Here is a 21,011-nt window from a genome sequence, read left to right as displayed (position 1 = left end):
ATACACTGACAACAGACACAGCAGGTAACAGTCCTGGGTGGATGATGATCCATGGAAAATTGGGAAGGAAATGATCCATGGAAAATTGGGAAGGCCTAGGCTAGGAGAGAGAGAAATATGAGCTACTTCCTTAACTGACTCACAAGTGAGAAGCAGTATTTTCATTTGACGTTGTTATATATATAAAGACTTGAGCCTTCTTTTCTCTACTAAAATGAGGAAGGCCGAATGGCCTTTCACTCATTTAAGAACAGTTCTCCATTCAAGAATGGCTCCTAAACAAGTACTCTCAACTTGAGGCAGTTTCATGGATAAGGTGGCTATGAAACAAAGACCCCAAAGTCAGTGTTCAGAGGAAATAAATGTGTGCCTACCTCAAATATAAGGATAGGGTCCTTTCCAGTCTATCACATAAGAGAAGAGATTGCCACCTTATATTTCCACCCTCACAAATCCTGTCATGTTATGGGGCATTCTCTGAATCCCTTTATTTTGAATGTCACAGCAGTATTTTGGGTAAGTTACATAGCCTGAAATGATCTCAATCAATGCAAGTTTTAGATGTTTATAAAACTTATCTGACAGAATTGGTTAAAGACTTTTTTTTTCTTTTTTTAAGAGCAAAACTTCACAGATTTAGTAATTACCCTTGGGTATGACTTCCAAATTGAAGAGCTGGATGTTATTGTAAAGCTCACCTTAAAAGTAGCATAGTAAGTAGCTGTATTATTAAGGTCACATACATGGGCCTACAAGACAAATAAAGACACAGAACCAGCAAGTGTCCAAATATTCAGAAAAATGTAATTGAGCCTCAACATGAACTTCTAGTGAAAGCATCGTCAAGGATTCAAAGAGTGATGTATCAAAACCAACCTGATGGAAGTGAAAGACCATGCCTTGGAAAACTGTGTCAGATGACTCGGAAAGTGGCTCTCATGTTGACAGAATCCTGATGACATGGTTGCATATGACGAATTTGAAAAAAATTTTCTCATAACACATGAGAGTGGGGAAAATGTAATACTTGTCTCAATTTTATATAACATGTGGTTGAATATGTAATGGGTAATATACATTTTATATAATATGATTTAAAATATAACTAACATAATAGATTTAATATTCTAAGTAGTTATTATCTATTTCATTAAGGTTGGCCTAAAAATGTTTCTTTAGACTGTGTCACACTGTGAATTTGGAGAGTAGTCACTGCATATGCAGAAGCATCTTGTGTTTGGTCACATGCATTATTTATGGCACCTTGACTTCACCTTAGTGTTGGCTTTAGCTTTGTAGCACTCCTCTCCTTTTGTGTCCTAGGCTCCAGGTTCGACGTGCCCTGTGCTTACCTGTGACCCTAGTCCCTCTCGCCAAGAGGAAACATATGATATCTATATCAGACTGAATTGCATAGAGTGATGATTTATTTGTGATTTTTCAGGCTTTTGGCTCATTAGGAAGCAACCTAGTTTTCAGGCCCTAGCTTCTTGTTGAGATTTTCTTAAAACAATATGGGATCTTCACTACACACACACAATATTAAACAACATCTATTAAGCCAGAGGAATGGCTTTGGCAAGAGACACCCAGGAGCTTGAATCTTCGCTGGTTGAAGCTGACTGAATAATAAAAGAAATGATGACAATGTCAACAACTAATGAGATATTTTGCCAATTCACTGATTAAAACTATACAAGGGGTCTTTTATCTTTGCAAAATCCTGTCCTAACAGAGGCTAAAGCACTATTAATAACAATTATTAAATCTTTAAAGCTTCTAATTCAATCTAACAAACATGTGCCATGAAACTTATTGGAAAATATTGCTTCTCTTAAGGGCTGGATTCACTGTGCTGATGTGGATTTAAAACACTAATCCTAGAGGAATTCCATACTGTGTACAAAATCAATTTTGCAAACATACAGTTGGAAGTCTATTTGACAATCTTACTATTTTCAAGTGGAAAAATTATCCTACATTTTGATTCTGTTAGTCCTTCCAAAAAAATTTTTTTTGGTAATGATCTTCTGTTGTTTTAGAAGCAATTAGGCCAATTAAGCCTGACAGCATGATTTCAAGAGGGATGCTGAGCAAGCCCTTATCCACAATGAGAATTTGCAGTGAAGCAAGGAAGAGCTGATACATGCAAAGAGATGCAATTTGGGAGTGCTACCTATAAACCCCTTGCCCTTGGGAAGCACAGAGTGGGGTAAGAGGAAGAGAATAATGATGATGATTTTGGATTCCTGTTTAGTCCTTTTCAAAGGGAGGAAAGTATATCAAAAAGCAGTTCCCATCAGCCATCAATGAAGAGATTTGGGATATGGAGAAAGTCTGTGACTGATGCATGAAAGGAAGAGAAAACCCACCAAAATTTCCTTTGTAGGTTACTATTCCAAAGGAAGATCCTCATCCCATAAGTACACAACTCTGAACAGAACAGTGCTTAAGGCAAAATAGGTAATAAGGAGGTCTGGACTTTTATTTTGAAATTAATAAAATGTGGTTGATAGACAAGGGCCCGAATTAAGTGTAATTGTGAATTAAGTTTATTTCCTGCCTGAATCAGAACAGATAATACAGAAAAATATTCACACAATATTTATGGTGAAGATACATTAACACAGTGATGGACAATATCAGATTTCATCTGGAAAAATAATACTGGGTTAAAACCAGAAGAGGACAGGTGTTTTTTAAAAAAAATTGTCATAGTTAGAAACACTTTAAAAACTCACTAAACTCATCACAGATCATGTTTTCAGCACTACTATTCCTAAGTCTGCATCAGCAAAGACAGAGGATATGCCTGAATTCTGGTCCTTTTCTTCATTTACTTTCTTCTATTGTTTAATAAGAATCAGGAGGAGATGCACTGCTTCTATAAGGTAGGTCCTCTGGTTAATGAACATTAAAAATAATGCCATGACTAGTTGGGTGTGACTTATGGATCTGTGGTCACAAAAGTGAAGAGTGAAACCACAGCTCCTCAGAAAAACTTGCTTTTCTTCAATTTGACTTGTGATCATTCTTTGAAGCAATTTGCATCGGTACCTAGCTCAGTTACCATATCTGGAGGGCAAATATTAGACAAAGAAGATACTTTTATATCCAAAACACATGAGAAATTACATTATTAGTTTTCCTGTAAATATATAATAATGTTGGTTAGTCCTAGATAGAAGAGGTAGTACAGAAGTCTCTACTACCAGACTTCTAGTTTAGGATAGAAGTTTCCAAATTCAGCTGCTTCAGAATCACCTGGGAAACTTATCACCTGGGAAACTTATATATATAGACCTTAGATCAAAATCTCTACATTTTTAAAAAACTCTCTATCCTACATATTCTGGTGGTTCTGTAACCCACAAAGCTTGAGCATGCTGCTGTCAAGGGTAGGGCTGGAATGTCTTATGTTGTAAATTATTAATATTTCTGATCTCTATTACTCACGTGTAAACCTTAAGAACAAAATCCTTTTCTTCCTTTAATTCTGTGAGTGACTGTAGAACATCCAGGATGCTTAGGACTGCACAGCCATATGGTCGCCGGTAGTGCAGGTGAGCAGGGCCTTTCTTTGAGTCATTCAGGAGCATCCGGCCTGGAGCACAGCAGAACATAACAGTCAGACTGAGAACTCCAGGCTCCTCTCCAGTATCACCTGGTTGTCATCCAAGGATGTCAAAGCTATAGGCACCTTAGAGATACTCTAAATTGGAAGACTAATTTAGGACAGAAGGGAGCCATCCAAGGATGCAGAATATTTATGTGGAGGAATGCCAAACAGGCCTTTGGCCAGGGCTCTTCCCCTGCACCACGTTCAATTAATCATCCTTATTATCTACCTTAATACCAATAGTCCATTTATTAATCAAATGAGAATGAACCAGTGGTTTTATGAATTTCTTTGAAAAACAAGTGTGTTAGATTTAAACTTCTTAGGCATATTAAGGATACAGAATTTTTAGTTGCCAGGTAAAAACTATGCATGCAAAAATAAGAACAATGTGTTATTCTTCCAACCAAATTTTGCTGTCAAAGCTGCTCCTAAACCTCTGCTGGAGTGAAAGTTGTCTCAGAAAGAATGGGAGTTTGCTTCTTCCGCCTACCAAGGCTGTGCCTACAGTGGAGGACTTGCAAGAGCAAAACGGGAACCTCACTAGTGCTTAGGAAGTACAGCAAAACAGGTGTCTTGTTGGCAAAGGATTAAAAAAATATTCTTTGACAAAAAAGGTACAAGATATGCCAGAACCCAAACCTATGGAGTAACTTGGTTAGTCATAGCCCCCCAAATTATGCCATATGCTCGAAATAAGGCTGAGTAAATCAACCACAGAACAGGAGCAAAACTCACTTTTTTCATCTTGGGTGGGGTAAAAGTGAAATACCATATATTGACTGCAGTAAGGATAGTAACTCTCATTTTGTGGAAAATAGCACACATACATACTTTTGGATACAAAACACAGCAAAGGCCATTCACCACCTGTTAAGATGGCAACCTGCAACCTGTTGTAAGATCTCTGAAGGGGAAAAGCTGGTACAAAGGCAAGGCACTGTGATGGAAAGAATGTCAAAAGAGCAGACCACTTGAAATAAAGAATTTGGGTCCAAAAACAAATAGGGAGCAGAAGATTTCAAGTGAAAAAAAAATGCTTTCATTTATGTCAAATTCAGCTACCATAGCAGTTGAGCTTAAGGGAGAGTTCTGCTACAAGCTGGACTCTCATCCTGAGACCTGACATCACAGGTAAGAGCTAGGGAGATGATAAAGCTCAAACATAGTAGTAGATACTTATCCCAAGGTGGGCTGGTCTTTAGTCATGTGAACGGATAAGGTCGACAGTACCTATTCGTATCACATGGGCAACTATATACAAATCTCTCTTCATATCTTTGCTGCTCAGATCCTAAGAAAAGAAAAAAAACACACAAGTAAATTAAGACAATGAATATACTGAAAATAAAATTTCATTTTGAACCTCATAATCATCTGCTTTTGTTACTTTTAGCATATGTTATAGGTGGGGAGGGGGACTAAAGCACATAGTGGTTTAGTGTTTGTAAGATTCCTGCAGTGAAAGTGTGAATATCTTATATGCCTCTCGAAGTTTATTTTATTGATAATATTTTCCCAGCTTTTATTTAGAATACCCAACATATATCTACAAGAAATCTCACATTAGAAATCTTCATAATATTGCCTTATCCATGTTTATTCTAACATCACATAAAAAACATTTTGTAACAAAAGAAATGTTCAGTGCAGAAAAAAATGGGAAAACACCAATAAGCTTATTAATGACTGAAATTCTAAAAGTTTACTCTTTACTAATTTTATGTTTATTCTTTGGTCCACATTGATTATTATACACTAGATATGTTCCCTTGAGAAGAGACTAATTTGGCCTTATTGAAACCTCAATAATTTGATCTCCATTTCTAAATTTAGATATGCATCATTTGTACTGAAGTATAGAGCTGAAAATAACCTTATCCAGAAAATTCTAAGGGCTTCCTTTAAGTAAACAATCTGATCCAATCAGTAATTTTTAAAACTAAAGTTATGAAAATAATTTTATACATTAAGTTATTTATGTTTAGAACACATTTTGAAATAAAATGTTCATTTATGGGTATGTATTTTACTTTAACATGTCATACTTAAAGTAATAAAACTTTAATATATACTCTGTTTCAGACTTCTCACCAGGTCAACTCGCTGCTCACTCAGAGACACTGTTGTGAATTGATGATGATTGATGGAATAACCTCTGTCCTTAATGGGACAGTTTCCCAAGATTTCCCTTTTGCTTCTAGGATAAGTTCCCTTACTTAGTTCCCTGTCCTTCCCATCTTTTGATTGGTTCCAGATGCTTGTCTCTTTTTAAAAAAGCAGGGAAAGGGACAATCAAGTGACAGTTATAATTTCAAATGAGCTTTGAGATCCAGAGTCCCCATGTTTGCTTTATTTTTATACCTTGTTGCAGGGTTAGGACTAGGGTAAGGCAAGCAAGGCACCCAGGGTGCAAAGTTAAAGGAGGTCTTACTCTCAGGATCCTGAGCTTTGCTTGCCTTACCGTAATCCCAGCTCTGCCCTGTAGAATGGTCTTAAACATATGAAAGGAAAGGAGACATTAAAAAGTAAGGTGCAATGGTGAAATTGAAACTTTTAGATTCTAGATGGTTATGATATTTGATCAAATTCTTGATGGAATAATGAAATCTGCTTATAATGAAATAGGTTACAAAATAATTTAAAATAAATGTGTAACTCTGGAATCACAAAGAAATATTTTTACATGAAAGTTGTCTTTTGAAACTGAAAAAGGATGGTTCAGGCTCCATTTCACCACTTCCTTTAATTTATAAATGGAATTTAAAATAATACCCTCAAAATATCTCTGTATTTTGACACTTATTAAAATGGTTACTAAATACATATAAAATGAAAAAAAAACCCAGATTACCACTTTTATGTGCTTTTGGGGGGATTTAAACATGTCTATTTACTGAAAGATATAGAAATGTTTGACACATTTCAAAGTGAAATGGTTCCTTCTACATAGCTTGGACTGTGTTAATCCAAACTATCAAATAACCAGTATGATGATTAATTCCTACATCTAAGAATTCAAGCCAGTTACCAAAGATGATCAAACACTAATCAGATCAGTTGTACACATGAGCACAGGACCTCTCTCTTGGTTCTAAGTGAATGAAAGGAAGAAAACGGAAATATAATTTATGGTATTTTGCAAGTAGATGGAGTAGGGGTCCTTTTGACCATTTTGTACATGGTACCCAGAACTCTCTGTGGTATTTATTTGAAGTCAATAAATATAAAATGGGAATAATCAGTGCAAAAAAACTTTTTATGTGAAATTATTGAGAGTCCCACATAATTTCAATGTGAAAGCTATCCTATTAAATATAAGTGTATGGTTAGACACAGTTACCACAGAGTTACTAAACACTCCTCACGACTAAGTAACAAGTGTGGCTATCCACATTAAAATACTCACAAGACCTGTAAAACCAAGATGGGAAGAGGGATTCCCACCATTCATTTGGTGAGCAGAGTTTGAATTTAGATTTATTCACTGGAGCATACCCTCCAATCCTACATAATTAAAAGCGGGTTCCCAACTATACAGTAGTCATAGGGCAGTGACTCAGGGCTCAACATCTTGGGACTCAGTTACTGATGTTCCATTTGAAACACGGAAAAGTCAACTCACTTTCCTGTGCCTGAACTGCCCTTTTTCTGTAGAGATAATTGGATTTACAAATACACAACAAAGCCAATTTATTCATACTTAGGCTATAAAAGAAACAGAAGATATAAATAAATGTAGAAAATATAATGCCAATGAATGCAGGGAAAACAACACAAGTTCATTTTCTGAGTTGGTCACTCAAATATAATAAAAAAATAAACATATTCATTTATTTATGTAACAAATCATTACCGAGGTCTTAGTATTTGCCAGGCACTGTGTGTGAAGCACTGGATGTCTAATAATAAGTAAATTCACAGACATGCTCTCACACGCTCATACACATAGCCATTGTTTATCATGAAATGATAACATTAGGAAATCACTGTATTAGATATTCACTGTATTAGACATTCACATAAATATGAAACACCTCCTTCTGGATAAAATTCTTCCTGGACAGGAAGCTCTGAAATCTAACAAGGTCAGAAAAAACCCAGATTTTAGAGAACAAGGTTGAGCCATGAATAATGTGATTGGTCTGTAATGTGGCTCTGAAGTCTGCTTAAGTAATCCTGCAAAACCACTCAGTTTGTAGGCTTCCCTCTTCTTGCTGCTAAGGTAAGCTATCAGGTTGGTACTGACCACAGCTGTGGCTGCATATTTGTGCATTACTCTCAAACTCTGTAGCACGTATGTCAATCTGGAAAACTCCTTTAGCCCACAGGAGGCACTCAAGTCTTAGATGAGAAAATAGTTTCCACCAAAATTATTATTTCATATAGCTTAAAGTAAGACATGAAAATCCTGGCTAAGACAATCTTGTGAAAAAATTTCATGTGCTTTGTAAAAATTTCTCAAATCACTCTTTAGGATCTTAAAAAACAATCCAGGGCTGTACCACAAAGGGAACTACAGAAGTGGTATTTTTAGCAGCCTTGTGTCTTCCCATTGTGGCAGAATAAGAGCACAGGAATGTTATGTGCATCTTTGATTTATCAAGTCACAGCTACAGCGTAGGCCTCTGGGCCCATATAGATAATTAAAATGCTACAAAATGAAAATTTTGATTTACTGTAATTACATTCAAATATCATCATAATTAAGTTCGTTTTTCAAGAGACAAGGACTGTACTCATCATATTCAAAGATAGCACATGCACACAGCTCTGTTTCCACAATGCCAAAGAACAAGGAAGCAATGGTTTCTTTTGCTGCTTTATCAGAGAACCAGGATCTAGAAAAACCTCTAAGATCACTGAGGCATTCTAGACAGATGGGTGTCTCATTTGTTTCTATTTCTGTTTTCAGAAAGGTGGCCCCAGAGAACCATCTCAATGTTTAGACACTTTCACTTCAGAAGCTCTCTCCCAATATTCAAACCTAAATCCCATTAACTGCAACTTGTGCTTTCCCTTGTTCTTTTCCTGCTGAAGAAACAGTGTTGCTTTTCCCAGACTAAACCATCTTAATTCCCTTAACTATCTTCATGGGTCTGCTTTACCTGCTCTTTCTTCCAGTATTATCTCCTAAGGTTTGAATGCTGAGCTCAAAGATGGGTAAAAAAAAAAAAATCACTTTAGCTTAACTAAACTTACAAATGTTTCTGTACATCTGGAGCACTTTCGATAGAAGCTATCCCTGTGAAAGTGGCTTCTGATTCTGCAGTAACGTTGTTTGAAGTTTTGAAAGATAAAGTTGTAGTAAATGAACAAAGAAGTCAGGTAAAAAATCCAGTTTTATCTTCCAGAGAAAGTCACATATAAGATGCCTAGCTAAATCCCATTTGTGTTTAAGAGGCACACTGTAAGCTCTAAGACACCTGTCACCCACCAGTCATGCACCCCACACCAGGGCAGTAGCACTGTGAGACTATCACACCTCCGGGCGTTAATGGGTCTTAATGTATCTCAGTAGCACTGAAGCAGATCAAAGACTCCATGAGAGTCAAAACTAGTTTAAAATTGTAACACAGTCTTGTTTTCTCCTTCAGCAAATAAATAAACTGAAATAAACAAAGCTGCACACTAGCTTTTTTTTTTAACTAAATAAAAAACATTTAGTAAATCAGAATCAACTTGAAGAATACACAAGGCAATGTGGTATTGTGAGGCTGAGCACTTTCTAGAAGCAGATTATTACATCTTCTCTGAGCTGATGCGTTTGTGATCCTGGAGACCATGAATGACAGCATGGTTATTCGGAAAAAATGAAAGCATAGATCATAGTAGGAAAAGACCTTCTATTTGGTATGTGAGAGAGAAGAACTACTTAGTTTGTCTCTCTTTATACGCACTCACTAAAAAACTACAAAGCTGTAAATTTGGTGGATGCCTTTAGAGAAACTATACTTATACATCAGAGAAATTCCCAGTGGCCTTGAATAAGAATAGTAAGAAAGACTTCTTTCAGATTTTGTCTGTTATATTAAATAGCTTCTAAAATCTATATTAGTAAAAGGTACTTGATTATATTTCTTTAATAAAAAATCAATTAAAAACTATAGCTGATTTCAGTTTTCTTTAAATATTTCATTAAAACCTGATAGAAACATAAATCAAGTCCTAATCTCCCCAGTGTGTGGGGAGGTAAGAATAAATGCTCGTTTCCAGGGTGACAATATCCACATAGCAGGCCCCTGGGTAGAGTCAACAGCAGAGAAGGGAAAGAGAATTTGCACATACTGTAAAAAGGGCACACATTCGTTCTATCTTCTCTGGGTTCCTTGGCCCACCATTCTTGTTCAGTCTCACCAGAAACCGCTCACTGAAATGTAGGAGAGAGAGAGACAGAAAAATGTAAGGGACCACATGCTCCAGAACAAATAAAAAGGGCATTTATAGAGAAGCCCTAAACACTTTCAGAACAGCTCATAGTGACAGGAAAGGCCAAAAGTACGTGTCTAATGGCAGGACACTATTTTTCTTGCCAAGCAGCATGCAATGGACACTACAAATTGCCTAACAGCTGTTGCTGTTTATTTGCTGGTAGTGACTCTTATCTCCCTAAAGGTGTGTGCTCCCTGAGAGGAGCAATTAAGACTATCTTCTATTATTTTCCAAATACCCCGAAAGCTCCAGTCATAATGCTAGGCCCATAACAAGCATATACATTCTCTGATGTGAACACTCAGATCATAAAAATATCCACCATACTCCAGCCAAAAAAATCTACATTACCCAATTTACATCTTCCTATATAACGCTTAAGAATCATTTCAGGAATAAGAAAAAAAATGTTACAGGGACTTAGAAAAATTTGAGCAAAAAGTCAAAGAGAAATAATGTATTATAACTAAAGTTGCGATCAGAATTTAATAGGGCTATTAAAACATTTTATTCCACAAACAACACAAGTTAGCTCCTGAAGTAAGTTACTGAATTAAAAAACCAGAGATACAGTGTTTGTGACATCTGGAGAGGTGTCTCCTCACTCCCTCACTCTTGCCCAGACTCAGTTTCCTACCTCTTCATCACAAGGCTCCCCATCAACTGCAACAGGAAAACTGAGCCATGGCAAAGACCACGTATATGATTCTGAAAGTAATTTATTTCTCCTGTGCCCACAGTCACGTACTCACCACATATATGTCAATATTAAAATATTGTCCTAGAATTATAAGATATAATATCAACTTCACAGGTTGCTTACTTTGTTCATGTATTCATTTGTTCATTTAGTCAACAAATAGTTATTAAGTTCTGTGTGCTAAATGTGGGACTACAAATGTGAACAAGATACATACAAGGTACTTTTTTTCATAGAGCTTGTGGTCCTGGTAGACAATTAAATATGCAGAAATGAAGCTCAAAAAATATTTAGGCCAGATATAAACGAGATTTTTTTCAGCCAGGGGGTTGGATGGCAACAAGGAGAGAATGTGCATAGAAGGAGCAGGAAAAACGGCTTTGGTCAGAATCCTGAGGGACGTTGATAGTTAGCAAAAAAGAGGTAGAACTAGCAAAGTAGACATATGAGGACAAATAGAAAAATAAGGAGGAGGTGGGATGCTATGTTAGTCAAGGGAAGAAAATGTCTGAAAGCGGAGGGAGAGGTCAGTGAAGTCCAAGGCTAGTGAGAAACACATGAGACAAGCACAAGAGTGTCCCCTGGCTGTTCAGAACAGAGACTACTGTGATTCTTGCAATAACTGTTTTAGTGGAATGGTAGAGAAAGAGGCCAGTGTGAGGAGTAAGAAGTGAGGAGGCAGAAATAGTAAGTCTAGACTACTTTTTTTTTTTTAAGATTTTATTTATTTATTTGAGAGAGAGCTAGAAAGAGCAGGAGCTGGGGGTGGGGTCAGGTGGGTGGCTGGGGAAGGACAAATAGACTCCCTGCTGAGTAGGGAGCCTGACATGGGACTCAATCCCAGGCCCCTGGAATCATGACCTGAGCAGAACACAGATACTGAACCAACTGAGTCACCCAGGCATCCCATAGGCTACTCTTTAATAAATGGCTATGGAAAGGTAGAAGTCATAAACTTATAGTTGAATGGGCATGTTGGGTTGAGGGAGGTCTTTATTTTTTTTTAAACATTTATTTATTTATTTGAGAGAGAGAGAGAGAGCACAAGCAAGGGTGAGGGGCAGAGGGAGAAGCAGGTTCCTCACTGAGCAGGGAGCCTGATGCAGGACTTGATCCCAGGACCCTAGGATCACTACCCAAGCTGAAGGTGGATGCTTAACTGACTGAGCCACCCAGGCGCCCCGAGGGAGGTCTTTATTAACATGTGGGATAATACATATGTTTATACTTAATTAATTGTCAATAAATGCACCAAAATTAAGTAAAGGAGCACAGTAATTTCAATAAGTGGTGCTTACTAATCCATATGAAAAAGACTAAACTTTGATCCTTGCTTACAAAAGAGTAACTTGGATGGATCATAGACCTAAACATAAGAGCTAAAACTATACAACTGTAAGAAGAAAATACAGGAGAAAAATGAAGACAAGTACCTTTGTGTATTTTATTCACATTTGTATTTCCATATTTAGCATAAAAGAGAAAAATCTTTGATCTCAGATTATTAAGTGAATATCAGGAATCACAACAAAATGATAAATTGAACTTTATCAAAATTAAAACCATCTTCTCTTGGGAAGACACTATTAAAGTAAAAAGACAAGCTATAGACTGAGAAAATATTTACAAACACTCATCTAAGAAAGGACTGTATTAAGAACATATTATGGAGTTCTGAGAGTTCTTTATAAGTAACAACTCAATTTAAAAATGGACAAAAGATCTGAATAGACCCTTCACCAAAGAACATACAGGGATGGCAAATAAGCTCAAGAAAACACCCTTAATCATTAAAGAAATACAAATTAAAAGCACAGTGAGATACCACTACACACCTATTAAAATGGCTAAATTAAAGACTAAATATACCAAGGGTTGGTGAGAATGTAGAGCAACTAGACCTCTCATAAACTGTTGAGGGGAGTTCAAAATGGTATAACCAGTTTAGAAAACAGTCTGACAGTTTCTTATAAAGTTAAACGTACACTTATTATATGATCCAATCACTCTACTCCTAGGTATTTGTTCCTAGGAGAAATGAAAACTTATGTCCACACAGAGACCCATATGTGAATATTTATAGCAGCTTTATTCATAATAGCCAGGAACTGTAAAGAACACAAATGTTCATCAGGAGATGAATGGACAATCCATATAATAGAATATCTATACAATGGAGTATTACTTCACAATAAAAAGAACTACTGATATGTATAACAATATGGATGAATCTCAAAAACATATGCTAAGTGAAAGAAGCCAATCAATCACAAAAGACCATATACTGTATGTCTCCACTTATGTTATAATCTAGAATAGGCAAAACTATAAGGAAGGAAACCAGATCAGGAGCTGTCACGGCTGAGGAAGGAGGGCAGGGATTGAATGCAAAGGTGCATGAAGGAACTTTCTGGGGTGATGAAATCTTCTACTTCTTGAATATGGTGGTGATTTCACAACTATAATTTGTCAAAACTCACCAAACTATGTATTAAAAAGAGTGAATTTTACTACATGTAAATTACAGTTCAACAACCTGACTTCAAAAAAGGATGGGGTACACCCAACAACATTTACTTCTAATAGGACAATGTTCGTAGATGGTGAGATACTGAAGACAGAGGAAAGAGAAAAAATAATTGGCAAAGGAAAAAGAGGTTCCCACCTCCTTGGGAAACTCAGAGAATCAAGGAAAGAACCAAGGAGGAAACAACAAGTATAGATACAAATAAGTTAGTAGTTTTAGTAATAGAAAGTTGAGGTGTATCAGAGAAATAGGAAATAAGAGCATCAAAGTAACATTTTTCTGTTACTGTAGTTATCTATCCTAACTAACATGTATATATGCACTTAACAACCACTCAGTTAGCTCTTAACTTGGTATATGAGTAGAGAAACATTTTTAGGAAGTTTATGTCTTTTCCAGAGAATTTATCATTACTTCTACATTCTTTGTTGAAGGAACACCTGCAACTGCTCTCACTATCACATTACCAATCTCTCAAGGACAGACATCTACCAAGCAGACTGCTGCTGGAGCTGCTAGACCCACAGAAGGGTATATGGTTTGGAGGGGCTACATCAAGCTCTGGTCCAAAGATAAAAGGGTACATAAAACAAATTCCCGAGTGGACAGGGTTGCTGGCCCTACAGAACCCAAGAACTTCCCTTTCTCCTCAAGAGTGGGAGGAGGTCCCTGAGTTTTCATTGTGCCCACAAGACCTTCACATGTCCTAGAGCCTTTCATGCTTCTGGTTTCACCTGGCCTTCACAATTTGTGAAACTGAAAATAACTGTTTTTTTTTCCTCATTTCATAGGGCTTTGGGTACACATCTAATTATTACCTGTTTTGCTAGCTTCTCCAATGGGTCTGATAAACAAATAATGCTTTCTGCTAACATTCAAACTATTTGAAGGCAAATACCTATCCAATGTTTCCTGAAGTGGTCAAAAAAAGTGGAAAATACTGCATTAAACACAGTTAAACAAGGTTTTACCCTCTGGAAGTTCTCAGAGGCTTAAAATGTTATTATGTGTTTGGTACCAATGGGACCGAAGACATCTGACCCCACAAGCTGCTTTTATGTAAGGCAATGGAGTCTGTGCAAAGTTTGATAAATGCTGATCGAATCTTCTTGCCAATGAGAGCTACAGCAACCACTCATATTTCCCAAAGGTATGAAAGGAACTGTGGCCAAAAGAGTAAAATTTATTCATGAGATTTTACAAACATCCTCTATATGAGAGCAACAGGTCAGGTTTTCTCTTAAACAATATGGGCGAGAAAACTCCAATTCTTTTAAAAGAAAAAAGAGATGGTGTTAAATTCTTACTTTTCAATAAGCAACATTATAAGAGAACGTCTCCATATTTAGTTGTTTTTATGATGAGCTACGCATGAACAGTATATGAAGTTAAATTAATTTCATAATTTCATATTATTGGGCAAGTTGCTACAAATGAATTCCATAATTTGAATCTGTGGCAAGTCTTATAGTATCTTAATTTTAAGATCACTTGATCTTATGAAACTTTTAATTCATACATTCATACACATCTCCATGGATAGCAATTCATGCACCCCTATAGCAAATGTTCGGTGACCACCAATAAGATGCCAGCCTATGTTGAGGCAGAGATAGTCTCTGATACTTAGGGAGAATATTTCCTGAAGACTCTGTTTTGGAAATACAAGCATGCTCCTCATATAATTTCAGAAGAATTCTCGTAACTCATTCATTTTAATCTTCATGTTTCTCATTTGGTCCTCTGTGGAGATGGATGGCAACTACTTAGCATCTCTTTTGTGATAACCTCCCAGGTGCTTAAAAACAGACAAGTAGCCCCAAGGCCATAGTACATAGCACAATCAACAGATTAAAAAATCTCTAGTATTTCATCACAGATTCATTTTCCAATTTAGATCACTTGGTTTTATTTCTCAAGTTCTTCAAGTTTTCCCACTTCATTCTGAAGCACAAGAGCAGAAATGCATAAAGGGGTTTCATAAAGGCAAATCAGTACTGTGGTTTTCAAATTTATTTTTAGTATCAGCTTTTCTTTTCAACAAAACCTCACACTGTTCAATATATGAAAAATTGATAAAGACAGCTACTTTGGTTGAATTGGGCGGTGGGGGGATGGGGGGAAAGAATCCTCCCTACTTAGGCCTTTCTCCTAATCACCACCTGTCCCTGAGACACTTCAGGGCTCCAAAGAACACTTTTAAAGCTATTATTACAATTCAAGGATTCTTTCCAGCCTTCTTCCCTCCTTTTCATTCAACAAGTGTTCATTAGCCTCTACCATATTTCAGAAACTGAGCTAGAAACTGGGAATAGAGAAATTGTCCCTCCCTATCCTCAAGGTTTTGAGTCTACTAGAAGAGAGACACACATAAACTCAAAATTGCAACATAATGTGAAAAATGCTATAATTACAGAGAAAGGGGCTGCTGACAAGTTCTACTGAGATAAGCTGCTCAAATGAGATACTGTAAAGGATTCTTGCAATATTGCTAGGCTTTCAGCATTTGGTGAGGGGTAGTTAGAGATGGAGAGAAGGGGATTCTAGGAGAGTGCTCCAAGTGCAGACTCTCAGAGGTCTGAGGCAGCTTGATGGTGGGAAGGTTCCAAGCATGAGTTAGGAGGGCACTGGAGAACTGGGGAGTGGTCAAAGGTACTATGCAACACAGAGCAGACAAATCCAGAGGGGACTTATATGTGAGGGTTTTCCTAACTTGGCTATTATCAGGAGTAACTGGCAGCTTATTAAAATACAGATTTCTGGACTCCATCCCAGGTCTTCTGGATCAGAATTTCTAGAGGAAAGGACTCAGAGGACTTCTGGGGAGAGTGCAAGAATCTGCATTTATTTTATTTCATTCTATTATGTTATGTTAGTCACCATACAATACATCATTAGTTTTTGATGTAGTGTTCCACGATCCACTGTTTTCGTATAACACCCAGTGCTCCATGCAGTACGTGCCCTCCTTAATACCCATCACTGGGCGAACCCATCCCCCCACCCCCTCCCCTCTAAAACCCTGTTTGTTTCTCAGAGTCCATAGTCTCTCATGGTTCATCTCTACCTCTGACTTCCCCCCCTTCATTTTTCCCTTCCTTCTCCTAATGTCCTCCATGCTATTCTTTATGTTCCACAAATAAGTGAAACCATATGATAATTGACTTTCTCTGCTTGACTTATTTCACTTAGCATAATCTCCTCCAGTCCCAACCATGTTGATGTAAAAGATAAAAAAAGTTTTAGTTGTTAGGATTAGAAAGTTTGGAAAACCCCATCATGGGCCTTAGAAAGGCCCGGAAAGTTCAACTATGAGAAGCAGTGTTGACGTCCTAAGTCTTTAGAATGATCACTTGGGCCACAGGGTTGAAAGCAAGTTGGTAACATAGAAAATACTCCAACGGCAACTGGAGTAGCTCCAGCAAGCCATGATGCAGTTTGGGAACAGAAGAGAGGAGAATGGATGTGAGCGGTTGATTGGCTGTGGTAGTCAGCCAGGAAAGATATAAAGTTCAGACGTGTACACTGAATTTAAAGTCTCTGTGGGATATGTAGGTGAACAAAAAAACAGGCAGATCAAAGCCCACGTCTGAAGTTCAGGGAAAAGACATGGGTGGGAGATGAAGCTCTGGGTAGTCATCAACTTACTATAGCAGCAGAAGCAGCCGCTGAATGAGTATCTTTTATGCACCAGGCATTATTTAAAGTATTTCTTTTCCTGCCTAATTGTACTTAATCCTCATAACAGATATTTCATCTCTGAAGAAACAGAGTCAGAGGGGCAGAGTTCCTGGCTTAAGATCAAAAAGTAGAGAGAGAACAGTGACACTGGAATTCTAATTTGAATCTGTTTGACTTCAAAGCCCATGCTTTATCTGTATTTCATCTTATTAAATGCTCATTGGAAAAAAAGTGGTGCAGGAGTGGATGGGGTTTCTATGGGTAATGCTGCAAACTACATCTTGCCCTAGAGACACACAGTGTCTGTGTCACATAGGCTCCCAGAGGTGCTGCCTGAAGGAAATCCAGCTAGCCCCATAATCCCTATTACCTACATGGAACACTTGACCCCTCTGATTAGAAAACTCATGCCAAGCCCTCATCCCAGTTCTGCTGGTACACCTAGTCTGTTTGACATTTATGGCACTCTGACCCGGGAGACTGAGAGGTGATGGGAACAATGGTTTGCCTGATTTGGAAGCAGAGACTTGAATGACAAACAATCCCAGGATATAGATTCTTTTCATGTTCTTTAAAGCAAAAGAGACACAAGAGTAAACCTGTTATCACATATTCTTGAATGTTTATAATAGCATTTTTCTAATTATACAGCCCCTAAAGGATCTTTAGAAATCATGTACTTCTCATGAAATCAAAATAACTGGTTACTTAATGATCAGTTATGTGAAAAGCTACAGTTGTTTTTTACTCTAATGATTTATGCTTTTATCCCAGGATCAGGCTCCCAATTCTAACAATAAAAACATGTAGATGAATAAATGGGGGTGCAAAGAGGATGAGGTTCTGCTGACAGGACAGCACAACAGGTCATCTTTGCTGTCTCCAACATTCAAGTCAAAACGCTTCTAAGAAAATTGTACAACCATGTGGGGAAGTTGGGGCATGGAGGGAATGACCCTGCCTTCTATGTGTTGCTACTTACGTCTCTAAGGTCTACAGAAGTAGCACACTTATATTTGTCAGCTGTAGGTCAAGCAGTCTGAAGTGTGATAAGAAAATAACCATGCTAGCCCTTGACGTCAAATAAGCAATGTTAGGACAGTGGTTGCTTCTCTGTATTCAGGAACAGCTCTTTTTTGTCTGGTGTAGACAAATGCACCCTTCATAGATAGGTCCTTTGTAACTTCCCAAGAATAACCCAGACCTAGTAGTTCTAAAAGAAATGCTAAACAAATTAATAAATGAATGCTGAAAAAACAATTTAGCTAAGAACACTTTCATCAAGTGTATAGAAAGAATGCTACTTCGTAATTTATCTGACTATACTTAAATATATGGCCAAGCCAACGGACACATGAAAAAGTGCTCAACAGCACTCGGCATCAGGGAAATACAAATCAAAACCTCAATGAGCTACCACCTCCCACCAGTCAGAATGGCTAAAATGAACAAGTCAGGAAACGACAGATGTTGGCAGGGATGTGGAGAAAGGGGAACCCTCCTACACTGTTGGTGGGAATGCAAGCTGGTGCAGCCACTCTGAAAAACAGTATGGAGGTTCCTCAAAAAGTTGAAAATCCAGCTACCCCACGACCCAGCAACTGCACTACTGGGTATTTACCCCAAAGATACAAATGTAGTGATCCGAACAGGTACGTGCACCCCAGTGTTTATAGCAGCAATGTCCACAATAGCCAAACTATGGAAAGAGCCTAGATGTCCATCAACAGATGAATGGATAAAGAAGATGTGGTATATATACACAATGGAATATTATGCAGCCATCAAAAAATGAAATCTTGCCATTTGCAACGACGTGGATGGAACTAGAGTGTATTATGTTAAGCAAAATAAGACAATCAGAGAAAGACAATTATCATATGATCTCACTGATATGTGGAATTTGACAAACAAGACAGTGGATCATAGGGGAAGGGAGGGAAAAATGAAACAAGACGGAACCAGAGAGGGAGACAAACCATAGAGACTCTTAATCTCAAGAAACAAGGGTTGCTGGAGTGGAGGGGGATGGGAGGGATGGGGTGGCTGGGTGATGGACACTGGGGAGGGTATGTGCTATGGTGAGCGCTGTGAATTGTGTAAGACTGATGAATCACAGACCTGTACCCCTGAAACAAACATTATATGGTAATAAAAAAATAAAAAAAATAAAAAATAAAGGGAGAAAAAAATATGGCCAAGCATTATCATAGAAAAATAAAGCATTTAAGAGCAAATCACTGATAACATGATCCAATGTTTTCCTATTTATTTATTACAATGTTTCCCAATTTATTTACTATGCAAACTAGAAAGACTTAAACAAATGCTAAAGTGTGCTTGCTCTCTAAGGCTTCAGGGAAAAACAATGTCTTGGCAGTAAGTAATACAGAAAAATGACTATCTTTTATGAAAAACCACACATAACATAGTCCAATCATGGTGTTTCCTAATGGATAGTCTACTAACTAGAAAAAGATAACTTCAAAAATTCACTCTCTCACTAGTAGGATCTGACTGCAAGTAAAACACACTTTGAGCAAACATCACTCTCTCCAGGAATTCAGTGCATGAAACTCTCCAGTCTTTGCAGTTATGCTTCAGAATTTCTACACAGCATAAAGGAAATGGAATAAACACACACCAAGATTTTGAACAGGATGACAGCAGTTATCACCATGTGTACCACACTTTATAGAGTTTGTCAGCATTTTCTCATACATTACCTCATGTGATATGCAGGAACTTGGCAGGAGTACTTCAAATTGTCATTGGAAAGACTATCTTCCTGACCCTGCTCCCTTCCTCCCTCATTACCTACATTTACAATGATAATCTTTTGTTCTGTTCTTTCTAGCTCTTTGTTCAGAATGTGAACATTTTGTCTTTTAAATTTCCTTCCTTTACTCACTACACATATTTTTCTCTGCTGGGCATGAGAAAGAGCAAGAAGAATATATATTCACATATAGAAGAAAAATCATAGCATTTGCCTGAGGTTTTTCATGGTCTGCTCTAACACACACACACACACACACACACACACACTCTCTCTCTCTCTCTCTCTCTCTCTCCTATAGATTTGGCCTATATTGTAACTACATAAGTCCTTTACGGATACCAGAATATACATTATTTATACTTATTAACTTGTTCTTTTGTTACTATTTCTGCTGCTGCTTCTGTGTTTCAATGAGGCAAAATTTTTCTGTTTAACATATTATATGTCAAGAGGGAATCCTGATGGGAATAGCAGAGCCTATAGAAACCAAAATAAATATACACAGGAGAAATAGAAAAAATCTTGATTGTTTTCTGAGTGGAAGCTAGAAGACTGAGCCAACTTGAAAGCCAAATGAGTATTTAAATCTCTGATGAGCACTGGGTGTTATATGTAAATAATGGATCACTGAACACTACATCAAAAACTAATGATGTACTATATGTTGGCTAACGGAACATAATAAAAAAATAAATCTAACATTTTACTAGACATTTTCTTTTAAAGAATAAGGCTGAGAAGCCCAGGGATAATCTCAAGGAACAACAGCAAATAAAGATTTCCTAAGTACTAAAACTTTGACAGTATTTAAAAGCTCTAATTTTTTTCAAGAAGTTTAAAATATAGGAACAATGTAACTATGTCAAATTCTTTTTTATTCTCCCTTAATATGGGACAATTAGCAATATTATTTTTTAAAAGATTTATTTATTTGAGAGAGAGGTAGAGAGTGGGCAGGGGTAGGGGCAGAGGGAGAGGTAGAAAGTGAATATCCAGCAGACTCCCTGCTGACCATGGAGCTAGAAACAGGGCTTGATTCATGAACCTGAGATCACGACCTGAGCTGAAACCAAGAGTCAGATGCTTAATGAGCCATGCAGGAGCCCCTAGTGATATTATTTTAAAGACAATATTATAGGGACACCAGGGTGGCTCAGTCAGTTGAGCATCTGCCTTTGGCTCGGGTCATCATCCTAGGGTCCTGGGATTGAGCCCCACACTGTGCTCCCTGCTCAGCAGGAAACTTGCTTTTCCCTCTCCCATTCCCCCT

General features: G+C 37.4%; 1 protein-coding gene across 7 annotated transcripts in view; it reads right to left on the bottom strand.

The window, feature by feature from the left end:
• DOCK3 (dedicator of cytokinesis 3) overlaps positions 1–21,011 on the bottom strand; it is a 509,358-nt gene that overhangs the window by 112,729 nt on the left and 375,618 nt on the right. For all 7 annotated transcript variants that reach the window (XM_027585590.2, XM_027585591.2, XM_027585588.2 and 4 more), the window contains 3 exons: positions 9,908–9,989; positions 4,853–4,913; positions 3,457–3,604 (listed from right to left, as the gene is read on the bottom strand). In XM_027585590.2, the coding sequence (XP_027441391.1) occupies positions 3,457–3,604; positions 4,853–4,913; positions 9,908–9,989 (291 nt within the window). The remainder of the gene's footprint in view (positions 1–3,456; positions 3,605–4,852; positions 4,914–9,907; positions 9,990–21,011) is intronic.

The sequence above is a fragment of the Zalophus californianus genome, chromosome 1, assembly GCF_009762305.2.
Source record: "Zalophus californianus isolate mZalCal1 chromosome 1, mZalCal1.pri.v2, whole genome shotgun sequence".
NCBI classification, from domain to species: Eukaryota; Metazoa; Chordata; class Mammalia; order Carnivora; family Otariidae; genus Zalophus; species Zalophus californianus.
This window is presented reverse-complemented; position numbering and strand designations above follow the sequence as displayed.